A 22779-nucleotide genomic window follows, 5' to 3' on the forward strand; every position below is an offset into this window, starting at 1 on the left:
CTCGATTCACTGATTTGTATAAACTGGAATATGTTCTGGACGCACCAGCATCAAGAGTTTTTTAAAAGAGCCATAATGGCATTTATAGATTGGAAATAGTTCTCCTCAATAGGCTCAACTATCCAAATTGCTTTATTAAATGTTTTCATCTAAACTGTAACCTTAATAAAAACCGTGGTGTTTAATCAACATTTTTTTTACACATTTAGGAAAACATGTACAGAATACTTCAAAAATAGCAAACAAACACAACTTTTATTATAACTATCACTAATGACCAGCTGCGAACGTCTTGCTAGGGCGCACAGTGTAAAAAAAACTCTTTAGTTTTCAACTTTACGTTCGACGTTTGTCCAATACTTGATAATTTGACTAAACTTCATTAAAGATTAGCGGTCCTCAAGGAATAGCATGTTGACACTTACATGTAATTCACTTGTTTCAGATACTTACATGATTTTGTATTTCATGTATATATATAGTGAATATTATGAATTTATTTTTCTCTTGTTCTACAGACAATTTATAGTTAGCATGAATATTGCATCAACATATGTTAAAAATTGTAAACTTTGTAATATTTGTACTGTTTGTTCTGAATAAGGGCCTCAAGGTAGATCAGCGAAAGCTTATTGAGTCACCCTCTTTAAATTAAAAAAGTTGTTTCAAACTTAAAAAATGGCAAAGCTTCAGGTAGTGATGAAATTTTAAATGAGTATATAAAGAATACAATTGACGATTTAATGCCAATTTATGTTAAGCTATTCAATTTGATTTTAGATACTGGAATTGTTCCAGACAGTTGGTCTAATGGAATCATGATTACTATATTTAAAAATAAAGGATCAAGATCTGATCCCGAAATGTACAGAGGAATCACTTTGAATTCATGCTTTAGTAAAACTTTTTCTGCTATGTTGAATTACAGGTTAAATAATTATGCAGATCACGTAGACCTGATTTCAAAGTCATAAGCAGGTTTTCGTAGAGGATTCTCTACTGTTGACAATATATTTGTATTGTATTCGTTAATTACTATATATTTTTCATTTGGTAAGAAGCTATTTTGCACTTTTATAGACTTTAAAAGCGCTTTTGACACTGTATGGAGGTCAGGATTGTGGCAAAAAATGCAAAAATCAAACATTAAAGGTAAACTATTTAATGTGATATATAATATGTATCAAAATATAAAAACATGTGTCAAGAAAGGAAATGAATTTTCCGAATTTTTTATATCTCATACAGGAGTAAAACAAGGTGAAAATCTATCACCTTTTTTATTTTCTTTGTTTCTAAATGATTTAGAAAGTTATTTTGTGGAAAATAATATAGAAAGTCTAAATAATATTTCAAAGCTGTGCTTGGAATCATTAGAAATGTATGTTAAATTGTTTATTATACTGTACGCAGATGATACTGCGCTATTGTCTGAAAGTGCAGAAGAATTACAAAAAACCCTTGTATGTTTTGAAGAATATTGTAAAAAATGGAAGCTTAAGATTAACACAAGCAAAACCAAAGCAGTGATTTTTAGTAAAAGGAAAGTAAAAAGAAATCAGAATTTTATGATATATGGTGAAAAAATTGAAATAGTTGATTCCTACTGCTACCTTGGTGTACTTTTCAATTACAACGGTAGCTTTTGTACAGCACGAAAAAAACTTCTTGTTCAAGCACAGAAGTCTTTGTATGCTCTATACCGAAAAATAAAAAATATATGTATTCCCGTCGATTTGCAGCTAAAACTTTTTGACTCATTGGTTAGTCCTGTTTTATTATATGCTTCAGAGGTATGGGGATTTGAAAATAAAGAAAGCATTGAGAAAATACACCTTCAATTTTGCAAAAACATTTTGAAATTAAGAAGCAGTACACCAAATTATATGGTGTATGGGGAACTCGGAAGATTCCCTTTGGAAACCATTATTAAACGTAAAATGGTGTTGTTTTGGAATAACTTGTTATCGGAAAATAACAAGTTATCTTCCATTATGTATAAATTAATGCTCAAATTACATTTTCAAAACCCCGCAAAATTTAAATGGATTACGTACGTTAAATCCATATTTGACGAAAATGGAATTAGTTTTATTTGGCAAAATCAACTTCCATTGGATAAACTGGGATTAAAGAACATTATTTCACAAAAACTGAATGATCAATTCATCCAACATTGGTTTTCACAAATGAATAACTCTTCAAGAGGTGCATTTTATTCATTTTATAAAGAGGAATTTCGTTTGGAAACCTATTTGATAAAGTTGAAGCTGTGTGACAGGATTTATATGGCAAAACTCAGATGTTCAAATTTAAAAATTCCTGTAGAAACGGGAAGATGGTCCGGAATTCCAAAAAATGCACGAATTTGTCATCTTTGTGGAAATGGAATAGGAGATGAATTTCATTATCTTTTTAAATGTCAAAAACAGGAAATAAAACTGCTTAGAAATAAATATATTCCACAATATTATACTGCAAATCCAACGGAGTACAAATTGAAACAGCTTTTAACATTTTGTCATGTAGAACTTTACAAAAACTTAGCAATATTTTTAAAAATTCTTACACGATACTTGTGATTTATGTTGGTTTTTAGTTGAAAGTTATGGTAGTTTGTAAATTGACATTTGCTATATTTTCCCATGTATGTAGCATTATTATGTTTAGTGTGAATGTATTGAGTATAAACATGTGTATACGTGTATATATGATGTCCTCTTGTACACCTATGTGTCTGAGGTTTATTAATAAAGTATTGTCTATTGTCTATTAAATAAAGTCATTATACTTATTTACTTACTTATATGATATTAAATACATTGTAAAAACTTGGGTTCAATTTGGTTTTAAGATATAAATTAATTAAATCGTTTGTAAAACATATTCATTTTTTATAATAATTGTTTTTTTCATATGATACATGTTTGGTTATTTAAAATATAACCAGAACATGTTACGTAAGCATTTTTACTCGTGTATAGAATTTTAATATATTTATTTTGAATAGTTTCTCAATCTTTTACTGAAAGTCAAAGGGTTTCCCAGCCCAGGATAAAATGGGATTGGGGTCCAACTATATGTTCCTATTCAAATGCATAGGTCGTTAACATGAGGGTCCAATCTCCGGAACCCCCCTTTTAGGTCAGCCACACTGTGGTTACTATTATCACAGATGTAGAATATTTAGATTTCTTAAAAATTCTTACGTGACAAATAGAGATTGATTAAGTACCTTTGTCGGGGACTATTATGCTAATAGAATCCCAGGTTTTTGTTAATACTTTATTAAAATGTAAAAGATATTCCTTTTTACAATAATTTCATGATTTTGTTAACTAAAAATGGTAAATGACAGGTAAAAATCAAGATTAAAGTAACACGAGTAATCAAGAGGACCCTCTTATTCTCAATAAAGCGGTCTTTTTCACCAATATGGCATTTCATTTTCAACCTTGACTACCATCGGATTGCTGGTCTCTCACATTCGGTAAATAGTGAGTTTACATTTTATTGGCCAAATTATAGAGGAAAATGTAAAATCATGTGCAAAAATACTGAACTCCGAGGGAAATTCAAAACGAACTTGAAGTCCATAATCAAATCATGGAAAAATCAAAAGCTTAAACACATCAAACGAATGGATAACAACTGTTATATTCCTGACTTGGTACAGACATTTTCTTATGTAGAAAATGGTGGATTAAACCTGCATGGTTTTATAGCTCTCTAAACCACTCACTTGTATGACAGTCGTATCTGTATTACAATATTTTACAATAATTATATTTCATTATATTTTGCAACCATAAGTGTCGTTTTCGGTTATATCTATCACCACATACCGTAATCAGTGTACTATAAAGGGAATTCTTACATCGAAAATACAATTATTGCGCTCTCTTTTTGTGGTTGAAATATATTTCTTAGAATATATATTTATAACGAAAGCATAGAATATGTCAGTAATTTTCTGGTGTACGTATATATAGGAGCTAGCGGATCAATGAATTTTTTTTAAAGTGAAAGGGGGATATTTGTTGCATATTGTGCAGTAGGTCGTATGTTCGAACCCCGACGAGGTCAAATCAAATCAAAGATTTTAAGGATGTTCTTAGGTCAGGTGATCTCATGTTTAGGATTTTTTTTTGTCAAACGTTCAGATTTCTTGTGATTTTTCCTACGATACAAGGTAAAATATTCCCCCAATAAGACCCGTTTTTTTCTTTCATATAAGACTTCACAGCTCCTTGAAGGTTACTTATCAAAATAAAAGTTGATTATAGATTTCTTTTCTTTCGATTTGAGACCCAAATAATGTCCATGCAAATCACAGGTATTTGGGGCATGCCCTTTTGTGGGCTCCACTGTAAAAAAAAAGTCTTTTTGTTTCAATACTTTAAATGTTCTACAATACATATAGACATATAAAAAGTCTCAACAACCCATTACTAGTCGATTACAATACCCTTTTAACTTTCCACACGAACCTGCTTTTTTTCACTCGATAACATAGTAATGGATTGTTGAGACTTGTTATACATCTTTACATTGTAGAAAGTAGTAAATATGAACAAAAATAAGACCTTTTTTACGGCCCAAAAAAGAGGACTCCATGCCCAAATAACTGTGATGTAAATATGACTTATGGTAAAAGTCCGAGTCAGCCTATTCCCGCCATCAGCAAAAAAAAAATTATTTTAACTTATTTTGTTCCTTTACTAATGCTAATACCACTTATATAATTTTTATTTCTAAATTCTAGTTTTTTTAATTGCACCGAAGTAGTCATCCTGTAATTTGGTGGGTTTTCTTTTTGGCTTCTCTGCTAAGCACTTGGTCTACTGCGTAACTTAACAAATTTGATAAAACGGTAAACAGTATGGTTAAAGGTATCGAGAGTATCAATAAACGAGTCGACGAGGTTGAAAAAGGTTTGAACTTTATCAATGCAGAAGTCGAAAATAACAAAAAGGATGTCCGAGAAGTAAAAAAAAACCTGACAGAGATCCGCTCTGAAAACGAAGAAGCAACCAAAACTATTGCTAAACTACGAACAGATTTCGAAGATCTCAACGAAAGACAACTAGATCTCCAAACTAGGTCGATGCGGGAGAACTTGATTTTTACGGGTATCCCAATGTATGACGAGTCTGAACAGTCGGAGGAAACAGAGAAAATTATCGAAAATTTTATGACAGTGGAATTAAAAATGGAAACATTACCGAAATTTCATCGAGCTCATCGTTTCGGTAAAGAATTCACCGAAAAAATCCTGACGGTTCTATTAAATTTGTTACTAAACCAATAGTATGTAGATTTGTAAATTTCAAGCAACGAGAACTCGTTCGGAAAGTAGCTAGAGAATTAAAAGACACAAAATACGGCATAAACGAACAGTTTCCGAAGGAGATAAACGACCGTAGGAAGGCACTGTGGCCCCACTTTCAAGAGGCACGTCGTCAAAGGAAAAAGGCTTTCTTCAAGAGGGACCGCTTATTTATTGAAGGGAACGAATTTACACCAAAAGACACCACTAAAGAAATGGACACTAACGATAGACAGACACGTTCACGCCACCAATACAACGAACAAGGTGCTCGACCGAGAGAATTCAACCAGTCGAAATTTTCACAACCCCGTAGAGGACCCCGAAAAGGACAGAACTAGGAATACCGTGGAGGATTGAACAGTACCGTTAGAAATGACCAGTGTAAACAAACTAGCGACCTTCACTCTTGTTCATTACCTGTAAATAAAGATATTGATGTTCACAATAAAACTATTGAAATCCTTTCATTAAATGTATGTGGTATAAAAACAAAACTTTTGTATCCTGAATTTAAGTCATTATTAGATAACCATGACATTGTTTGTTTAACAGAAACAAAACTAGATGATGTAGACGAAATAGATTGTGATAATTTTATTTTTCATTATAAAAACAGAAAGAAGCTAGCAAATCACAAATCTGGTGGTATTGCTTTGGGTTTTAAAAAATATTTAGACAAGTATATTAAATATATTCAGTCAGACTGCCAATTTGTACTTTGGTTTAGTATAGACAAAAAAGTTTTAGATTTACCAAAAGATGCTATTTTTGGAATTATATATATCCCACCGATAAATACTTCATATACATCAGAAGATGCCTTTACTGAAATTGAATTTGAATTACAAAATTTTTGTAGTAAAACAAACTATATTACTATGCTTGGCGATTTTAATAGTCGCACGGGAAATTTGTCTGATTTTTATAACATTGATAAAGATAGTTCTTTTGAAAATAATTTCACAGATTATAATGAATTAAGTGATGTTGATGTTTTAGATGAACTTGGTATACCAAGGCTGAGAAATAGTATAGATACTGTAGTAAATGGGTATGGAAGAAAATTTATTGATTTTTGTAAAAATAACAGAATGTTTATTCTTAACGGTAGACTGGAAGAAAACAAAACAGGTAGTCCAACTAGTAGAAATTCTAGCGTTATTGACTATGCGTTGAGTTCTACTCATTTTTTATACAACATTTGTAAACTTGAAGTGTTAAAGTTTTGTAAACTATTTTCAGATGTACACTCTCCTTTGTCTCTTCAATTGTATACAAATAATGAAATAAAAGACAAATTGTTAACAGAAACATTTTGTTGTGGTGACGAAAGAGCAAATAAATGGAAAAATGAAAAATGTAATGAGTATAAGAACAATATAGATAGAAATAAAGTTGATGATATATGTAATAGATTGTCTGCATATGTAAATGATGTAAATAATGTTACTAAATATGATATGAATAACATTGTTACTGATATTTGTGATACTTTAACCGAATCTGCCAAGGCAACATTCGGAACTTCGACATTTAATAAAACTATGTTTAAGTGCTCAAAGAACCAGTTTAGTAAAGACTGGTACAATAAAGATTGTAAAAAAGCGCAACGAGAATTTAGAAAATCTCAGAGGTTATACAAACATTATGGGTCGAACATTTTTAAAGAACGACTTAGACAAAGTGAATTGCATTATAAAAAAGTTATGGATGTTAATATCAAGAATCATAATACTGAAATGAGTAAAAAGATGAAGGGATTGAAAACAAAAAATCCAAAAGAATTTTGGAAATTGTTCAATAGAGGTAGAAAAAGAGAGAAAAGCAATATTTCACTGCAAAATTTATTTGATTTTTTCAAGGACTTAAACAAAAATAAGTTCGAAAATGAGTTTTTGATAGAAAACGATGTAAATTCTGATACAGTAAATGAAAATTTGAATTGTCCAATAACCCGGGATGAAATTTTGAAAGCTGTAAAAAAAGCTAAAAATAATAAATCACCGGGTGAAGACCAAGTAATTAATGAATATATTGCTTCTTCTCTTGATTGTATGGTTGATATTTATGTATATTTATTTAATATTGTATTTGATACGGGAATCTTGCCTGAGGCTTGGCTTATTGGAAATGTAATACCTATTTTCAAAAACAAGGGGAGTAAATTAGACGCCAAAAATTATAGACCGATTACACTTTTGTCTTGTCTAGGGAAAGTTTTCACGTCAATTCTTAACGACAGACTTGGGGATTTTATTGAAAATTATAACATCTTAAACGAAAACCAGGCAGGTTTCCGGCAAGGTTATTCCACAACAGATCATGTTTTTTCATTACATGCTTTATTTGAATTATTGCGGGTGAAAAAGAAGAAATTATTTTGTGTATTTGTCGACTTCGAAAAAGCTTTTGATTTTATTCATCGAAACTCATTATTTTTTAAACTGATATTAAACCATGTGAACGGAAAATTTCTAAGAATTATTAAAAATATGTATGATGATGTCAAATCTAAAATTGTTCATAATTCAGAAGTTTCTGATATTTTTGCTTGTGAAACAGGAGTTAGACAAGGGGAAAACCTTTCTCCTTTGCTTTTTTCCCTGTATCTAAATGATTTACAAGAATTTTTAGAAAACTCTAATATTGAAGGAATTCAGTCTGTAACAAAAGATATTGAAAATGAACTTTTTGTATATTTTAAATTTTTTCTGTTATTGTATGCTGATGATACAATACTACTTTCTGAATCTAGCCATGATTTACAATGTATGTTGGACAAATTTTCAGAGTATTGTAAACAATGGAAATTAAAAATTAATATAAATAAAACGAAAATTATGATATTCTCAAAAGGTAGAATACCTAGAAACTTGTTATTTAATATAGATGGAAATGAAATTGAGATAGTCAGTAGTTATAAATATCTTGGTATTGTATTTTCTAGAAGTGGCTCATTTCTTTCCACCAGAAAATATCTTCGTGACCAGGCGATTAAAGCAATGTATGCTGTGATAAAAAAATCCAGATTAAATAACTTGTCGATCGAGTGCCAACTCGATATGTTTGATAAGGCTATTGTTCCTATACTAACGTATGGGTGTGAGATATGGGGATTCGAAAATTTAGATATTCTTGAGAGAGTTCATTTGCGTTTTTGCAAACATATATTGAGGTTAAAAAATTCAACCCCCAATTTTATGGTCTATGGGGAATTGGGAAGATGTCCTATTTCTGTTACCGTCAAGTCACGTATGATTAATTTCTGGTGTCGTTTACAAGAAGGAAAAGAGAGCAAAATATCATGTTTATTATATAAGCTGTTATATGTAAATTTTAATAACTATGGTTATGATAGTAAATGGATATTATATATAAAGAAAATTTTTGATGACTGTGGAATGTCAAATATATGGCAAAGTCACAACTTATTTGAGAAACGTTGGGTTGTATTGAGTGTTCAGCAAAGATTAAGAGATCAGTTCATTCAAGAATGGTCAACAGAAATGAACACTTCGCCCAAGGGGCTGTGTTATAGATTGTACAAAAATGTTTTTAAATTTGAACACTATTTATCAGTACTACCATTTAATTTATTAATAACCTTATGTAAATTTAGATGTGGGAATAACCGTTTGCCCATCGAGACGGGAAGGTGGCGCAACATACCAAGATCTGAAAGATTGTGTCACCTTTGTGGCTCAGCTGACATTGGTGATGAATACCATTATATCATGTCTTGTAAATATTTCAAAGATGAAAGATGCAAATACTTACCTCATTATTGTAATAAAAATATAAATGTTATCAAATTCAAACAAGTATGTTCAACCCAAAATATTGTTGAACTTGAGAAACTTTGTAGATTTATTAAATCTATTTCTGTGAAAGTCTATCCTCCTGGTTAATACAACTATATATGTTTATTTATCATTTGTGTAAATATTTATCATATTAATTTTGTATTTCACACATGCTATGTCTTATATATGTTATATATATTATTGTAATATCTTCTCTGTAACTATGTATTTGGTTTATGAGAATAAAGATCATTCATTCGTAATTAAGAGCAAAGACTGGTCGGCTCGGAAATGTCTTCCAGTGGACTGTTTACTAGCGAACTTGCATGTTCTAGTACAAAACAGGGTAAATATTCATATTATTTAACTGTTAAAATGTTCTCGCCTTGAATATGCATATTATTTGCCACTGGACGTTAAACAGCCATCCATGATCATCACCTTTATTTTAATTTGTACGATACCATTTGTTTCAAGTTACTTTTAACTAGTTGTTTACTATAGTTCAGGGGGATTTTAAAATCGATAAACCACTGTAATTACTGTTCATTTTATTTTCAATTAAATACTTTTTTCAAACAAATGCAATTTTTAGAAATAATAGATTATTATTAATAAAAATTTATCATCGGATGAATTCTAGATTCGCAGACCACAACTATATGTATTATTTGTCTTATTTCTTTTGTCATTTATGATCGCATACATTTTGTGGTTTGAAAATTTCTGTTAAACACGGTTAAACCCTGTCTGTTTCAGTATTTATATGACCTTCATAATATACCAATCTTATGAAGAAGAAATCATTCCAGGTCTGCTAAACTTGTTTGTATAAGAGTTGAACGGTAAGATGGAAATCCTTCATACATTTATAATGTTTCGAATACATAATGACCCCCTATAAAAATGGGGAAAAAAACTGAAATATTTTATGACCGTTGACCCTGTGTTGCATTCACACGAATCCTCTTTCATTTGTAATAAGCTGATGAACAGTTTGCCTCATCTAGTTGTTATAGTCTAGATAAAAACAATGTTTGTGTCATTAGAACTAGAACTACAGAAGGTGTGCTGATGAATAATTATAAAAAAAAACATTATTGCAATGCAAACGTTTAATACTCAACGATAAACTAACTAACTATAAATCAAACAAATCTGCAGTAGAAATTTTCATAGACGACTTTTCATACATTCACAAATGCAAACCATAATCTCTTCTCTGCATGCATGCAAGTCTCTTTTTCTCTTCGTCTGCTTCCCCCCATTGTCACATATTATTTCTGCTTTTCTTTTTATTCTCCCGATCCCTATTTACCATGTCAAAGCATCTCAAGTTACATAATACAATATACATATAAAAATCATTCTATTGAAGTGTATGTCAAGTATTAGATAGTATTGTCGTCATTTGATCTATCAGACAGCATACATTTTCATATCTCGAACACAATCAATGGACTAACATCGAATTTTTAAGATCATCACAAGTTGGCTTCACAATACAGTAAGCGTTTAAATTTGTGAGTATGAAAAAGAGAAAAGTACATTTATCTTACAGCCAACGCATTTGATAATTAATTGGGTTTTTTTTAAATTTTCATGCAGTAATTAAAAAATCATGAAACGCATGTGAATATCCTTTGCAAAATTAGTTTTTTTTTAAACTTTGTATTTTGCAAAACGATCATAGTTTCCATCTACCCTGGAAGGATTTAAAAAAAAAACACCGCTGAAAACAAAATTAATTTCAAGACAACCTTATTGTGAAGTCAATTAAAAAAAAATGAAGTCAAATATTTTACAATTTAACATTTGAATTATTTATATACACAAAAAATGCACATTTGGTTGAGAAGGAGAAATACTGACAGAAAACCAAGTTATAATTGGAGAATGGAGGAAAATCTATTACATGTTATACTATTTGTCAATTTAAAAAAAAAGATTTCCATTTTGCCAACTTTGAAAAAATTGCTTAGTTTTCAGTTAGTTTACTTTATATTCAACTCACAATGATACAATTAATAAAAAAGCAACATATGTACAAATTAATAAAAACAACTTCTTAAACATTTCAGAAAGCAGAAATCAATTCACTATTTGACTACCAAAGTAACCCAAAGATCTAACCTAAGCAGTCATACTAATGTGTCCAACTAGTCAGGAATTGAACGACCTTTAACAAGGTTTCACAAGCCTAAATACGTAGAAGGTTATCTACAGTGGATTATACGTAGTATTTATTTTGCAGATGCATTCCTAACTTGAAAACATGATATGACCACAGAAATATTTCAAAATATCGGTAACTCAATTATTTGTTCATTACGCGACAGTCTTTTAATAAGTCAAATATTTTTATTTTTTAATTTCTGAAATGTTGAAGACGAAAATTCATAATCATAGTCCGTTTCCATATCAAAGGTCGGTTTTCATTAAAAAAAATGTCTCATTACTGCTTCCCGTAGGATCCCGGAACAAACCAATATCACTGTACCTATCCAACTTGATGACAGTCTTTCCGAATAGTTACCTTTGCCTTGCATAAACAAAAATTATAAAAATTATAAAACTATGCATTTATATATAATATTTACATATGTTATTATATAGTATACATTCATACATTAACTATTTTGTAGTTCTGTTCATCATAAAGATTAATACTGAGTAATTATGCAGGTTTCAACAAATAATTTTGCAAATTCCAAATTAAGTTAAATCTTACTTAAAACTGGTTAAGCGTTTTCAAGTACTGAAAGCAATACTGCTATTATAAAATCGCTTCAAAGATTCAGACAAAAACGTATTGAATTCTTGTATTAAGCCATGCTGTGTTGACAGCAGCTCCTTGTAAAGTTAAAATAAAACTCACCAGTTGCAACACGTGAGTACATATACGCAACAATCGCTGTAGTACTTATAATAAATTTGATAGTATTACATGGCAGTTATTATTTGTAACCCATGAAAGTTTGTTAAATGAAGGGATTATTTTACAGAGAAACAAGAGTGTGTCCAACGTATAGTGCCTAACTCGCACAATCAGGTTCAAATTTGACTAAAAACTTCAATTTAGCATGCAATTAGAAAGATCATATCATAAAGAATATGTGTACTAAGTTTCAAGTTGAATCAACTTCATCAAAAACTACCTTGATCAACAACTTTAACCTGAAGCGGAACAGACGGACTGACGAACGGACGCACAGACCGAAAAACATAATGTCCCTAGCTGGGGCATATAGAAATATATAACACATATTGCTTCGCCAATGAGAATTCCCTCAGCTAAACAAAATCAGTAGCTACAAATAAGTTTATTTGTCATTGAATATTGATTGATTGCTTTGGAAGGAATATGATAATTGAAAAAAGGAAAAAAATTGAGGTATACTGAAAGACATACACCATCTTCTGCAGTAATGGCATTTCTTAAGATTTAGAGTACTAGGACTTTTTCCTGGATATGTGCTGTGCTCGTGGTAAATAAAACGGTTGAGCAGGTGAAAAAACTTTTTCTGAGTACACAAAGTAAATTCTTAATTTTCTTTTAGTTGTAGTATGTCAACTTTTAGCTTCTGTTTTGTTTTGTTATATTGAACGACCATGCAAGACCCAATTGGCAGCCAAGTTCGTTCGTTCAATTGATTAATCAAATTTGCTTTTTCAGTTGTCCTTGTTGTATATCCTAGACAAAATACTATGTTTAAAGATTATTACATGATAAATCTCAAATAGATTTGGGTGATCCGCTTTTAAATTTGAACAATTATATGTATAAATATTTAAGGGAGTAACCTTTTAATGTCAAGGGACGGGTTTTCATTCAGAATTCTTTTTTCGTGCAAAGCCCTAAGGTGAACAATTATTACAAACTATTTTGACGTTATCAATCAAATATTTTTTTACAAAATTTAACACTGTAAGGTACATGTATGGAAGAAATCTGAATTCAGAATATTTTATTTGTCCATCTACCTGACCGCATTATTATTCCATCAATTTGAAATTGGAGTTCAGAATATTTTTAAAGAAAAAAACATAACCCCATAATCCCCTGTGAAGTTAATTTCCTAACAAGTATTACTTGTAATATTGAAAAAAATGTGTAATCATAATAGACAAGATACATTAAATTTCACAACTTACCGAAACTGCCGGCATAATTGCTTCCACCTTGATTCTGAGATGCTTGAATGCCAGCATCAACTGTTGATGCGATACGAACTAGAACAGATAATTGGTCTGGGTTTAAAGCTTCTAACTGAGATGTTGTTGTAGACTGGGCTTGGCTTGAAGAGAAAAATCCTAGTTGTTCTTTAGAAAATTTCTGTAAGATATGTAGATAAAACATTATCATGATATGTATCTATACTAATGCAAGTAATACACTTTATGGGTAATTGTATTTTTGAAAGAAAATTGGCATTTAATTCTTCGTGAATTGAAGAGTTTTTAGTGATATTTCCACCCTCTCTGTTAACTTTAAGTTTGCTGTCCTACTTTGTTTGTCGTCTATGAATTTGATTTTACCACAAAATATGACAAAATTGACACAGCGTAGAAAGATAATTTGAAATATATAAACAGCTGCTGTGAATTCAGGCTTATTATTTTCTGAGCTCATGTTATATTTTTTTAACGAACATACGCTTATACATTGTATCTTCTTTATTTATTATCGAAACATTCACTGTCTGTAATTGTTGTTTGGAGAATAATGTTTAAAACAAACCTCAAATGTAGACGTTGGGATGTATGTGATGTGATCTGGTTTGATGCTATCAATGTGGTCCTCAGAAAGCATTCGAATATCCTCTTCGTTAAGGCCACCTTTATAAAGCCAATAACTTTTTTTATATAAAAATGATTTGTAGTTCTCTTACATCATGAAACCGAATATTTTGGAAGTCAAATATGAAAAAAATACATTTAAAAGCTAAAACAGAACAGTCAATATTATTTGCGAGAATGAGTTTAATGCAATCAAAAATATGAATGGAGAATGTTGATTCAAATTAATTTAAATAACACTTGTGCCTGAATCGCGTACGTACATTACAAAAATGCCCATTTTCTTGTCAAATCTTCTTATTTCCAATCAAGTTCCCTAAAGAAATGAACGCAGAATGTTATCAACAAATAAACGAACCTTTATATTTCACTTCCAAAGTTAGGAACTCGTTTTTTTTAATAATACTTTGTGTAACCATGGTAACTGTTCAGATGAACAGAGAGAAAAACCAGAAACGCTTATTTGACATTTGACGGTAAAATGAAATAAAACACACAAATAAACAATGCGATGACATAAAGGAACACGACGTCTTGGAGTACGAATAACATCGAAAGTATTAATCTGTTATTACTAATTACTTTAGAGAACAGACCCGATTTTCCCTGATATTTTACATTGAAACCATGTAATTGATTATTTATACAAGCAATTAAATGCTTAGGTTAAGTGCTTCATTCACAGTTGGTGTCCACTGATGTTAACAAATGAACACAGATGGTTAGCTGGTCAAGATTATTTAATTTCCATATCCTCTGCACCATGGAAGAATTATATTGATGTCAATATAATACTTCCATGTCTGCACTAACTACATTTTATATTCTTGTCTACAAAATATTCTCATAGTCAAGGTATTTTGCATGAACAAAAATTCTTTAAAAATTCATTTAAATAATATTTTAATTTATTTTTTCTTTAGGATTTCTGCAGCTAATTTGGAAATGCTATGATAAATATTTTAAATTTCAGCAAATTTGATATGTTTTAATATTATGGTATATTCAGTGAAGGATAAATATTTCTTGTTAAAAAAGTTTTTATGGAATACATTTTTTAGCATTTATTTTGATTTTTTTTTCAATTCCCACTTGCAAGCTTGTAGTAAATTTATTGTGTGTGTATATTTAGAATAAAAATAAAAATCTGGTCTGTGGTTCTAATACTAAAGGTGTTTCGGTTACGGTCACCTATCCTCATCAGGTATCCCTAACCTATATGTTTCCTTTCTTGTAATACTTAGAATGGTTCGAATTTGGTTTCAATTATGGGGATACTCCAGAAGCTTATTTAGAGGGGGGGGGGGGGTGAACCTCCTTTTTCTGGGAGAAATTTGATTGATTAAATAGGGAATCTCTAAAGGCTGACCGGAGCAGGCCCCTCTAAGGCAGTCAGTGTACTCACATAACTATATTGAAATCAATCAGGTTTAGAACCAATCCATATATTCTTCATTTTAAGGCTAAAATAATACCTAATTCTGTTGACGTGCAAATGTGAAGTGGACACACACCCCTTTTTATTTTCCACTGAATAGAGGGGCAATATGTATATAAACCACTTTTATTGTTATAGCATTGCATTGAAACTAGTGAGATAAAACGCTTAAAATAAGAGAAAATAAGTTAGAATATGAAATAAAATTGAGAATGGAAATGGGGAATGTGTAAAAGAGACAACCCGACAAAAGAGCAGAAAACCGATGAAGGCCACCAATGGGTCTATAACACAGGGAAAAATCCAGCACATGAAGATGTTTTAAAAATGAAAACTAAGCACAACAAGAATGTGTCCACAGTACACGGATGCCCCACTCGCAATATCATTTTCTATGTTCAGTGAAATTTGGGGTAAAAATTCTAATTTGGCATTAAAATTAGAAAGATCATATCATAGGGAACATTTGTACTACATGTAAGTTTCAAGTTGATCGGATTCCAACTTGATCAAAAACTACCTTGACCAAAACTTTAACCTGAAGCGGGAAAGACGCGGGACGGACAAACGAACAGACAAACGGAGACGACAACTAGAAAACATAAAGTCCCCTCTACTATTGTAGGTGGGGCATAAAAATCATAAACAGCTGCGCCATGAGCTTGAGCGCATGATACGCCTAACAGTTTTCAAGAATACAGTTCAATAACTTCTCAATGTCATACCTTATGACTCCCTTAGTTATTTTGATTCATGGTCGTCGAAGGACACAGAAGAGGATACATTAACACTCATGAGATCAGAAATGTGTCCCTAGTACACGGATGCCCCACCCGCACTATCCTTTTCTATGTTCAGTGGACCGTGAAAATGGTGTTATAGCAATAAAACTATACAGATCATATCATAGGGAACATGTGTAAAAAGTTTCAAGTTGATTGGACTTCAACTTCATCAAAAACTGCCTCGACCAAAAACTTTAACCTGAAGCGGGACAGACGAACCAACGGACGGACAGACGCACAGACCAGAAAACGTAATGCCCAGTAATGGGGCATACAAATTTTATAGATTCGTTCATTAATATTTCTCAAAGAAGTAAATGTAAAATATACCTATAACTGTGCCAATTCTCTGAATGGTAGACGTATCCCAGGTAGATACATCATCACCAAATGCTAATTTGGCAAGTTTAGCCCACTCAATAAATTGAAGTTCGTTACAGCTTGTTACTTGTCCAATAGCTTCTGACGCATTTCTGAAAATACAATCGACTAATTAACTTAAGATTAAACTGTGTGATACTTATTCTAAATGAAGAGTAGTAATAAAATAAAATTGAGAATGGAAATGGGTAATGTGTAAAAGCGACAACAACCCGACCATAGAACAGACAACAGCCGAAGGCCATCAATGGGTCTTCAATGTAGCGAGAAACTCCCGCACCCGGAGGTGTCCTTCAGCTGGCCCCTTAAAAAATGTATACTAGTACAATGATAATGGACGTCATACTAAACTCCGAATTATACACAAGAAACTAAAATCAAAAATCATACAAGACTAACAAAGGCCAGAGGCTCCTGACTTGGGACAGGCGCAACATTGCAGCGGGGTTAAACATGTATATGAGATCTCAACCCTCCCCCTATACCTCTAGCCAATGTAGAAAAGTAAACGTATAACAATACGAACATTAAAATTCAGTTCAAGAGAAGTCCGAGTCCTATGTCAGAAGATGTATGAAACAACATCCAGGCATACTCAGGATTTTTTCAAGTATATTTTGAAGTTCTTTTCTTGTTAACATTCCTCATTAAAAAGGTATTGTAAAAATATACAACGGACGGATACAAATTGCAAAATGACAAGGTAACCGTTGTCTGACAGAGAGATTTAGTCATGTTATATAAACATCATTTCTCAGGTCAGAATAAGTCATCAGTTCACATTAGACAATTGATAGTAATATGATGGATAGATGGTATTCGAAATATCGATTGATTTGTATATTTATTATTTAAGACTTATCTTAAACTTCTTTATTGGAGACTTATTAGACCGTATTCTTATCTATGAAAATACATAAATATCCAATGAATTATGTCAGGACAAAAACAAAACAAAAAATCATTCGGAACCGGCCGGAATATTATCATATCATATTCATTTGAATACAAGAGATTAAAATGAAATTCAAAACGAACAAAATAGTACTGTTGAGGTCTTTTAAAGTTCATCATATCCAAACATGGTCGTATTTACACCAACAATTTCACCCTGAGTAAAGACAAAGCTGTGTACACGCACATGGAAGTCTGCGGAATGTGTCCATAAAAAAACAAGTTAGTAAAGAGGTTAGAAATGCTTCCCTCTTATAATAAATGTTGTTACGATACCAGAAGGGCATTCAAACTCATTGATTAAAAATAAACTGACAACGACATAGCTTAAAAATTAAATAAAAGACAAACAGACAAGTAATAGTACACAAGACACAACATACAAAACTAGAGACTAAGCAACACGAGCCCCTACCAAAACCTGGGGGTGATCTCAGATGCTCCGGAAGGGTAAACAGATTCTGTTCCACATGTGGCACTCGCCATATTGATCATGTTATAAAAAACTTGGTAAATAGTCTAATTCTGTAGGTCACATTCTTGAAAAGGGAACGAGATTGTAGTTATGACACAAGGACAGATCCGATATCATCTGTGAAACGGATATTTCATAACGGTCAACCAACTCGTGATGGCGTCCGTAAAATTAACGAAGGGGTGATATCAACTTTACCATTTGTTAGTTGTATTGATTTAAATAGGCAATATATGGATAATAGACATCTCAAAACAAAAGGTGATTAAATTGTGTAACTGAGTGGATCATAAATATCATTGAAATGAAACTCAGTTGTTAGTTTATTTTGCTTAGTTTATTTTGCTATCTTCTACAGACTGGAAAAATGCACATCAAAATCCATGCAAGTTTTTAATTTTCTGTAATATGAACTTCATGTAACTTTTACTTACTACTATCTGAGTCCAGTAGGGCCTTTAAACTTTCCTAAACGCATCGGTTTGTCTATACCCAGAGTAGATTTCGTGTTATAAACCTGGCCATTTTTTACTTAAGATTAAGCTTAGCAACTCTATGCTTCCCCCAGATTATTAAAGATAACCGTACAGTGACAATATCGCCATTTTGTCATAATATCGCCATTTTGTCACTTGTAGATAGTTTACTTATTTGCAATCATGCAGCATATTCTTTCTTTTATATTCAAAGTTCAACATCCATACGATTATATTTATGAACTCGTGAATGACTAAAATTATAACAATACACGACAAAACATGAATCATATCTATAATAATTTACAAATAGGTGGTTTGATGGATTGTCGCTATCTGATCCGTTGTCATTCCACATGTGAAGTGGCCTAAAATGCTGATTTCTGCTGCACTCAAAGCGTTAACAAGCTGACCATTTTTGTAATAATCCAAGAAACGCTGGAATGCTTCTTTTTTCTGCAGAATAAACAGAGATTAGGTGAAAATAAACTCATCATAGATAACAGGATTGAAATTTGATATTTACGCCAGACGCGCGTTTCGTCTACAAAAGACTCATCAGTGACGCTCGAATCAAAAATGTAAAAAAGGCAAAACTAAGTATGGAGATGAAGATCAATGAGGACCGAAATTTCTCAAAGTTTTGCCAAATACAACTGAGGTAATCTATTTCTGAGGTAGAAAAACCTTAGTATTCCATAAATTCAAGTTTTGTTAACAGTTAATTTATAATTTTGAACATATCAATGATAACTCAAGTCAACACATAAGTGCTAACTACTGGGTTTGTGATACCCTCGGGGAAATAAATCTCCACCAGCAGTGGCATCGACCCAGTGGTTGTAAATAAACTCATCATAGATACCAGGATGAAATTACAACAAGTGTGATACGATATATCTCCACGAGACAATTAACAGGCGAGCTTTTTGAATAATTTTAGTTTACTGTTGAGAGTTGAGAAATATAGTATTACACGAGATTGTGTGATAGAATATGTTTCTCTTCAACTTTGTATTTGTTTGGCTTTTTCACTATTTTGATCTGAGCGTCACTGATGAGTCTTTTTAGACGAAACGCGCGTCTGGCGTATAAAATTATAATCCTGGTACTTTTGATAACTATCTCTAAATGATTTTGATCCTTCCTGTTTAAAATTTGCAGAAAGTTGTGCTATTTGTATGTGACGTCATCAGACTTGGTAGCATGATTTTTAACTTTTAACTAGAAGTAGAGAAATAAGTTGTAAATGGTCTTTGTAAGATAAATGCTGATATTTTGAAAAACACATTTGCGCGAACACATCAGAAATATATTTGAATTATTATATCATAAGTGCGATTTATGCATTTCTGATCGAAACGACAGAGGATAAAAGATAAAAATGATAACTGTATTATTGAACGTGTCAGTATACTTGAGCTTCCGTCCAACCATCCTGCTCTCCTAATACTTCCATTGCATCAGCATCAAGTTGTAGTGATTTTATTTCATCGATGTTCATTCCTTGAATGATAGCACCAGCAGAAGATAATGTGTCTGAGGTCCATGTTCCAGGCTGTCCGAATACCTGAAGAAAAAACGTAAAAACGAAATTCATTCTGAGACTCATATTTTCATCAAAGTCAATCACTTATATTCTCGTTTCATTTTTACACATCTACTTCATGATATAATGCATAGAGAAGACCAAAGAAACAATTATTACCTGTATTCTTACAATAGGACAAAACCTATCTCCACAGTTTTGATACATTTTTGCCATTTGATAAAGGATTTTCCGTTTTGAATTTTCTTTGACGTTTTGTATCTTATTTATTTCTCCATTTAGTAACTTCAAATTCTTTAATTCGTCATTGTGAAAAAAATATTTGATTGGTGTGAAATCCAATTAGTTTTAAATTCTTTAAGGATATGAAATAATTTAAAAGGCTTTAAATGAGGATCATATACTTAGTATTGCATACTAATATACCTGTTTCAAATGCTGTTTTGTGTTTCATCGTTTACTTTTCAACTAAATAACTTATTACCGTTTGCTTTTGAAGTAAAGTTAAAATAGCTTTCTTCTGTTCAATACTCCATGTTGAAACGCCTCCAAGAATTTCAAGGCAATTTGTGATTTCATCGTCTGGAATTGAACCTATATCTTCAACAGTTAAAGCTATCACTCCATCTCCAAGTTCCGCTAGCGCATCACACGTCAAGGTAAAGCCTGTGCAGATTGTAAAAGATACTATCAGCAAACAACACCAAACCTTCCTTTACTTTTACTTTTAAATGGATCAGGTATTTTTATATGTGTTGTAATATATGTAACAAAACTTTTAAAGTTGAGGCACTGTGCTCAAAGCTTACAAATAGTTATCAAAGGTACCAGGATTATAATTTAAAACGCCAGACGCGCGTGACGCTCAGATCAAAATAGTTATAAAGCCAAACAATTATAAAATTGAAGAGCACTGAGGACCCGAAATTCCAAAAAGTTGTGCCAAATACGACTAAGGTAATCTATTCCTGGGATAAGAAAATCCCAATTTTTTCAAAAAATTTAACGTTTTGTCAACAGGAAATTTTTAACAAGAGGCTGTCACAACGACAGCAAACCGGATTCATTAACATTTATTTGTGTCCTGGCATTATCACAAGAACCATTACTGATGACTGGTGAAAGTGAAAATCGTCAATATCAAATTTGACCTCCATTTTGTCATCAGTATCAGCATATTAAAATTTGAAAAGCTTAGATTGAATGGTTCATGAGTAAATGCAACAACGTGAATGGAAACGCCATATTACGATCTTTCAAGAATCATAACTCCTGAACGGTAAAAGTCAAAATCGCCATTATTGAACTTGACCTCCATTTTGTCATCAGTAACAACATATAAAAATGTTGGAAGCTTTGGTAGAACAGTTCATGCGTAAATGCACCGACACGACTGGAAACGCCATATTACGATCTTTCAAGAACCACAACTCCTGAACGGTAAAAGTCAAAATTGCCATTTTTAAACTTGACCCCCATTTTGTCATCTGTAACAACATATAAAAATGTTGGAAGCTTTGGTAGAACAGTTCATGCGTAAATGCACGGACACGCCATTATTGAACTTGACCGTCATTTAGTTGTCAGTAACAACATATTAAAATTTTAAAAGCTTTGGTTCAACGGTTCATGAGTTAATGCACGGACAACATTTGATTGCCGCCCGCCCGCCCAGCCGCCCGCCGTAGATCCCCAAAACAATAACCGACATTTTTGTCACAAAAATCCGGTTAAAAATGACCATATAATTGATATTCATGTATACAACGAAGTGCTGACTACTGGGCTGGTTATTCCCTCGGGTACAAATTGATACTCATCCTCTGGCACCGCACAGACCATGTTTTAGACAAACTCCAAAACTATATATTTGATTTTAAAAGCAAGAGTGGAACACAATATCAGTGTATGGTTGTAATATTATAAGAATAAAGAAATGTGATTTAGCGGTTTTAAGAGTTGTTGTATCGAAATGGTCTGGTCAGATGAACCTCAAAATATAAGTACAGGTATATAGTTTAAATTGTAAACTTCAATACATTACAATAAGGGGTTCACTGTTACGGATATGATATGGACACATCCCAAATAATGGGTGTGGAAATACCATGCTTTGAAAAGGAAACTCCAAAATATTCCAGATTAAAAAACAGGTTAGGAGGTGTACCATATCATTATACTTTAGATAAAGATTACGCGAAATTAAACTGAACTGAATAGGGAATTAAAACAAATTGCTGATTCAAACTGTGTTCTCCCGTACAAATAAATCAATGGCAATTAAAGGTCCATTTTTTAGTAAAACATACCACAAACATTTTTCAGATCCACCATTCAAAGTAACATAGGGGGTTCACAATAAACCAAGCTCAAATATATTTTTGAAAGATTAAATAGGTTGCCTCGGTGTCAATGAAGTTTAAGCGTATTGGAAAGTCATCTAGGGTATAATGTCATAAAGGATTCGTAAAAGTTAGATTGGAATCCATTTACTGACTAAGAGGTGCGGATGGGAGAATTTAACACAGTATAATAAGTTTTTGAATGATAAATCTCAAAAAATCAATTCGATTCGAGTTGTGAACCAGAGATAATAATTTCTTATGAAGTATATAAATGGGCAAAGTCTTTGCTTTTGAATGAAAACAAAAGAAATGTTTCTGAACAAAAAGTAACATAGGTGATGTAGAATGACATTATGTGAAAGTAAATCTAATAAGAATGATTCTCCGAACTTGCTACAATATTTTAGTCGGTTATTTATATTTCTTGATTGAAACCCATTC

General features: G+C 31.8%; 1 protein-coding gene across 1 annotated transcript in view; it reads right to left on the reverse strand.

Annotated features, from left to right (window-relative positions):
- Positions 1-10235: 10235 nt before the first annotated feature.
- Positions 10236-22779, reverse strand: part of LOC139516578 (uncharacterized) — a 36422-nt gene continuing 23878 nt past the window's right edge. Inside the window, exons 19-25 of the mRNA XM_071306757.1 lie at positions 20478-20659; positions 19862-20014; positions 18752-18900; positions 16489-16631; positions 13877-13974; positions 13291-13471; positions 10236-11677 (exon numbers count right to left, since the gene is read on the reverse strand). Of these exons, the coding sequence (XP_071162858.1) occupies positions 11574-11677; positions 13291-13471; positions 13877-13974; positions 16489-16631; positions 18752-18900; positions 19862-20014; positions 20478-20659 (1010 nt within the window). The 3' untranslated portion in view covers positions 10236-11573. The remainder of the gene's footprint in view (positions 11678-13290; positions 13472-13876; positions 13975-16488; positions 16632-18751; positions 18901-19861; positions 20015-20477; positions 20660-22779) is intronic.

Source organism: Mytilus edulis, chromosome 3 (assembly GCF_963676685.1).
Source record: "Mytilus edulis chromosome 3, xbMytEdul2.2, whole genome shotgun sequence".
Lineage (NCBI taxonomy): Eukaryota > Metazoa > Mollusca > Bivalvia > Mytilida > Mytilidae > Mytilus > Mytilus edulis.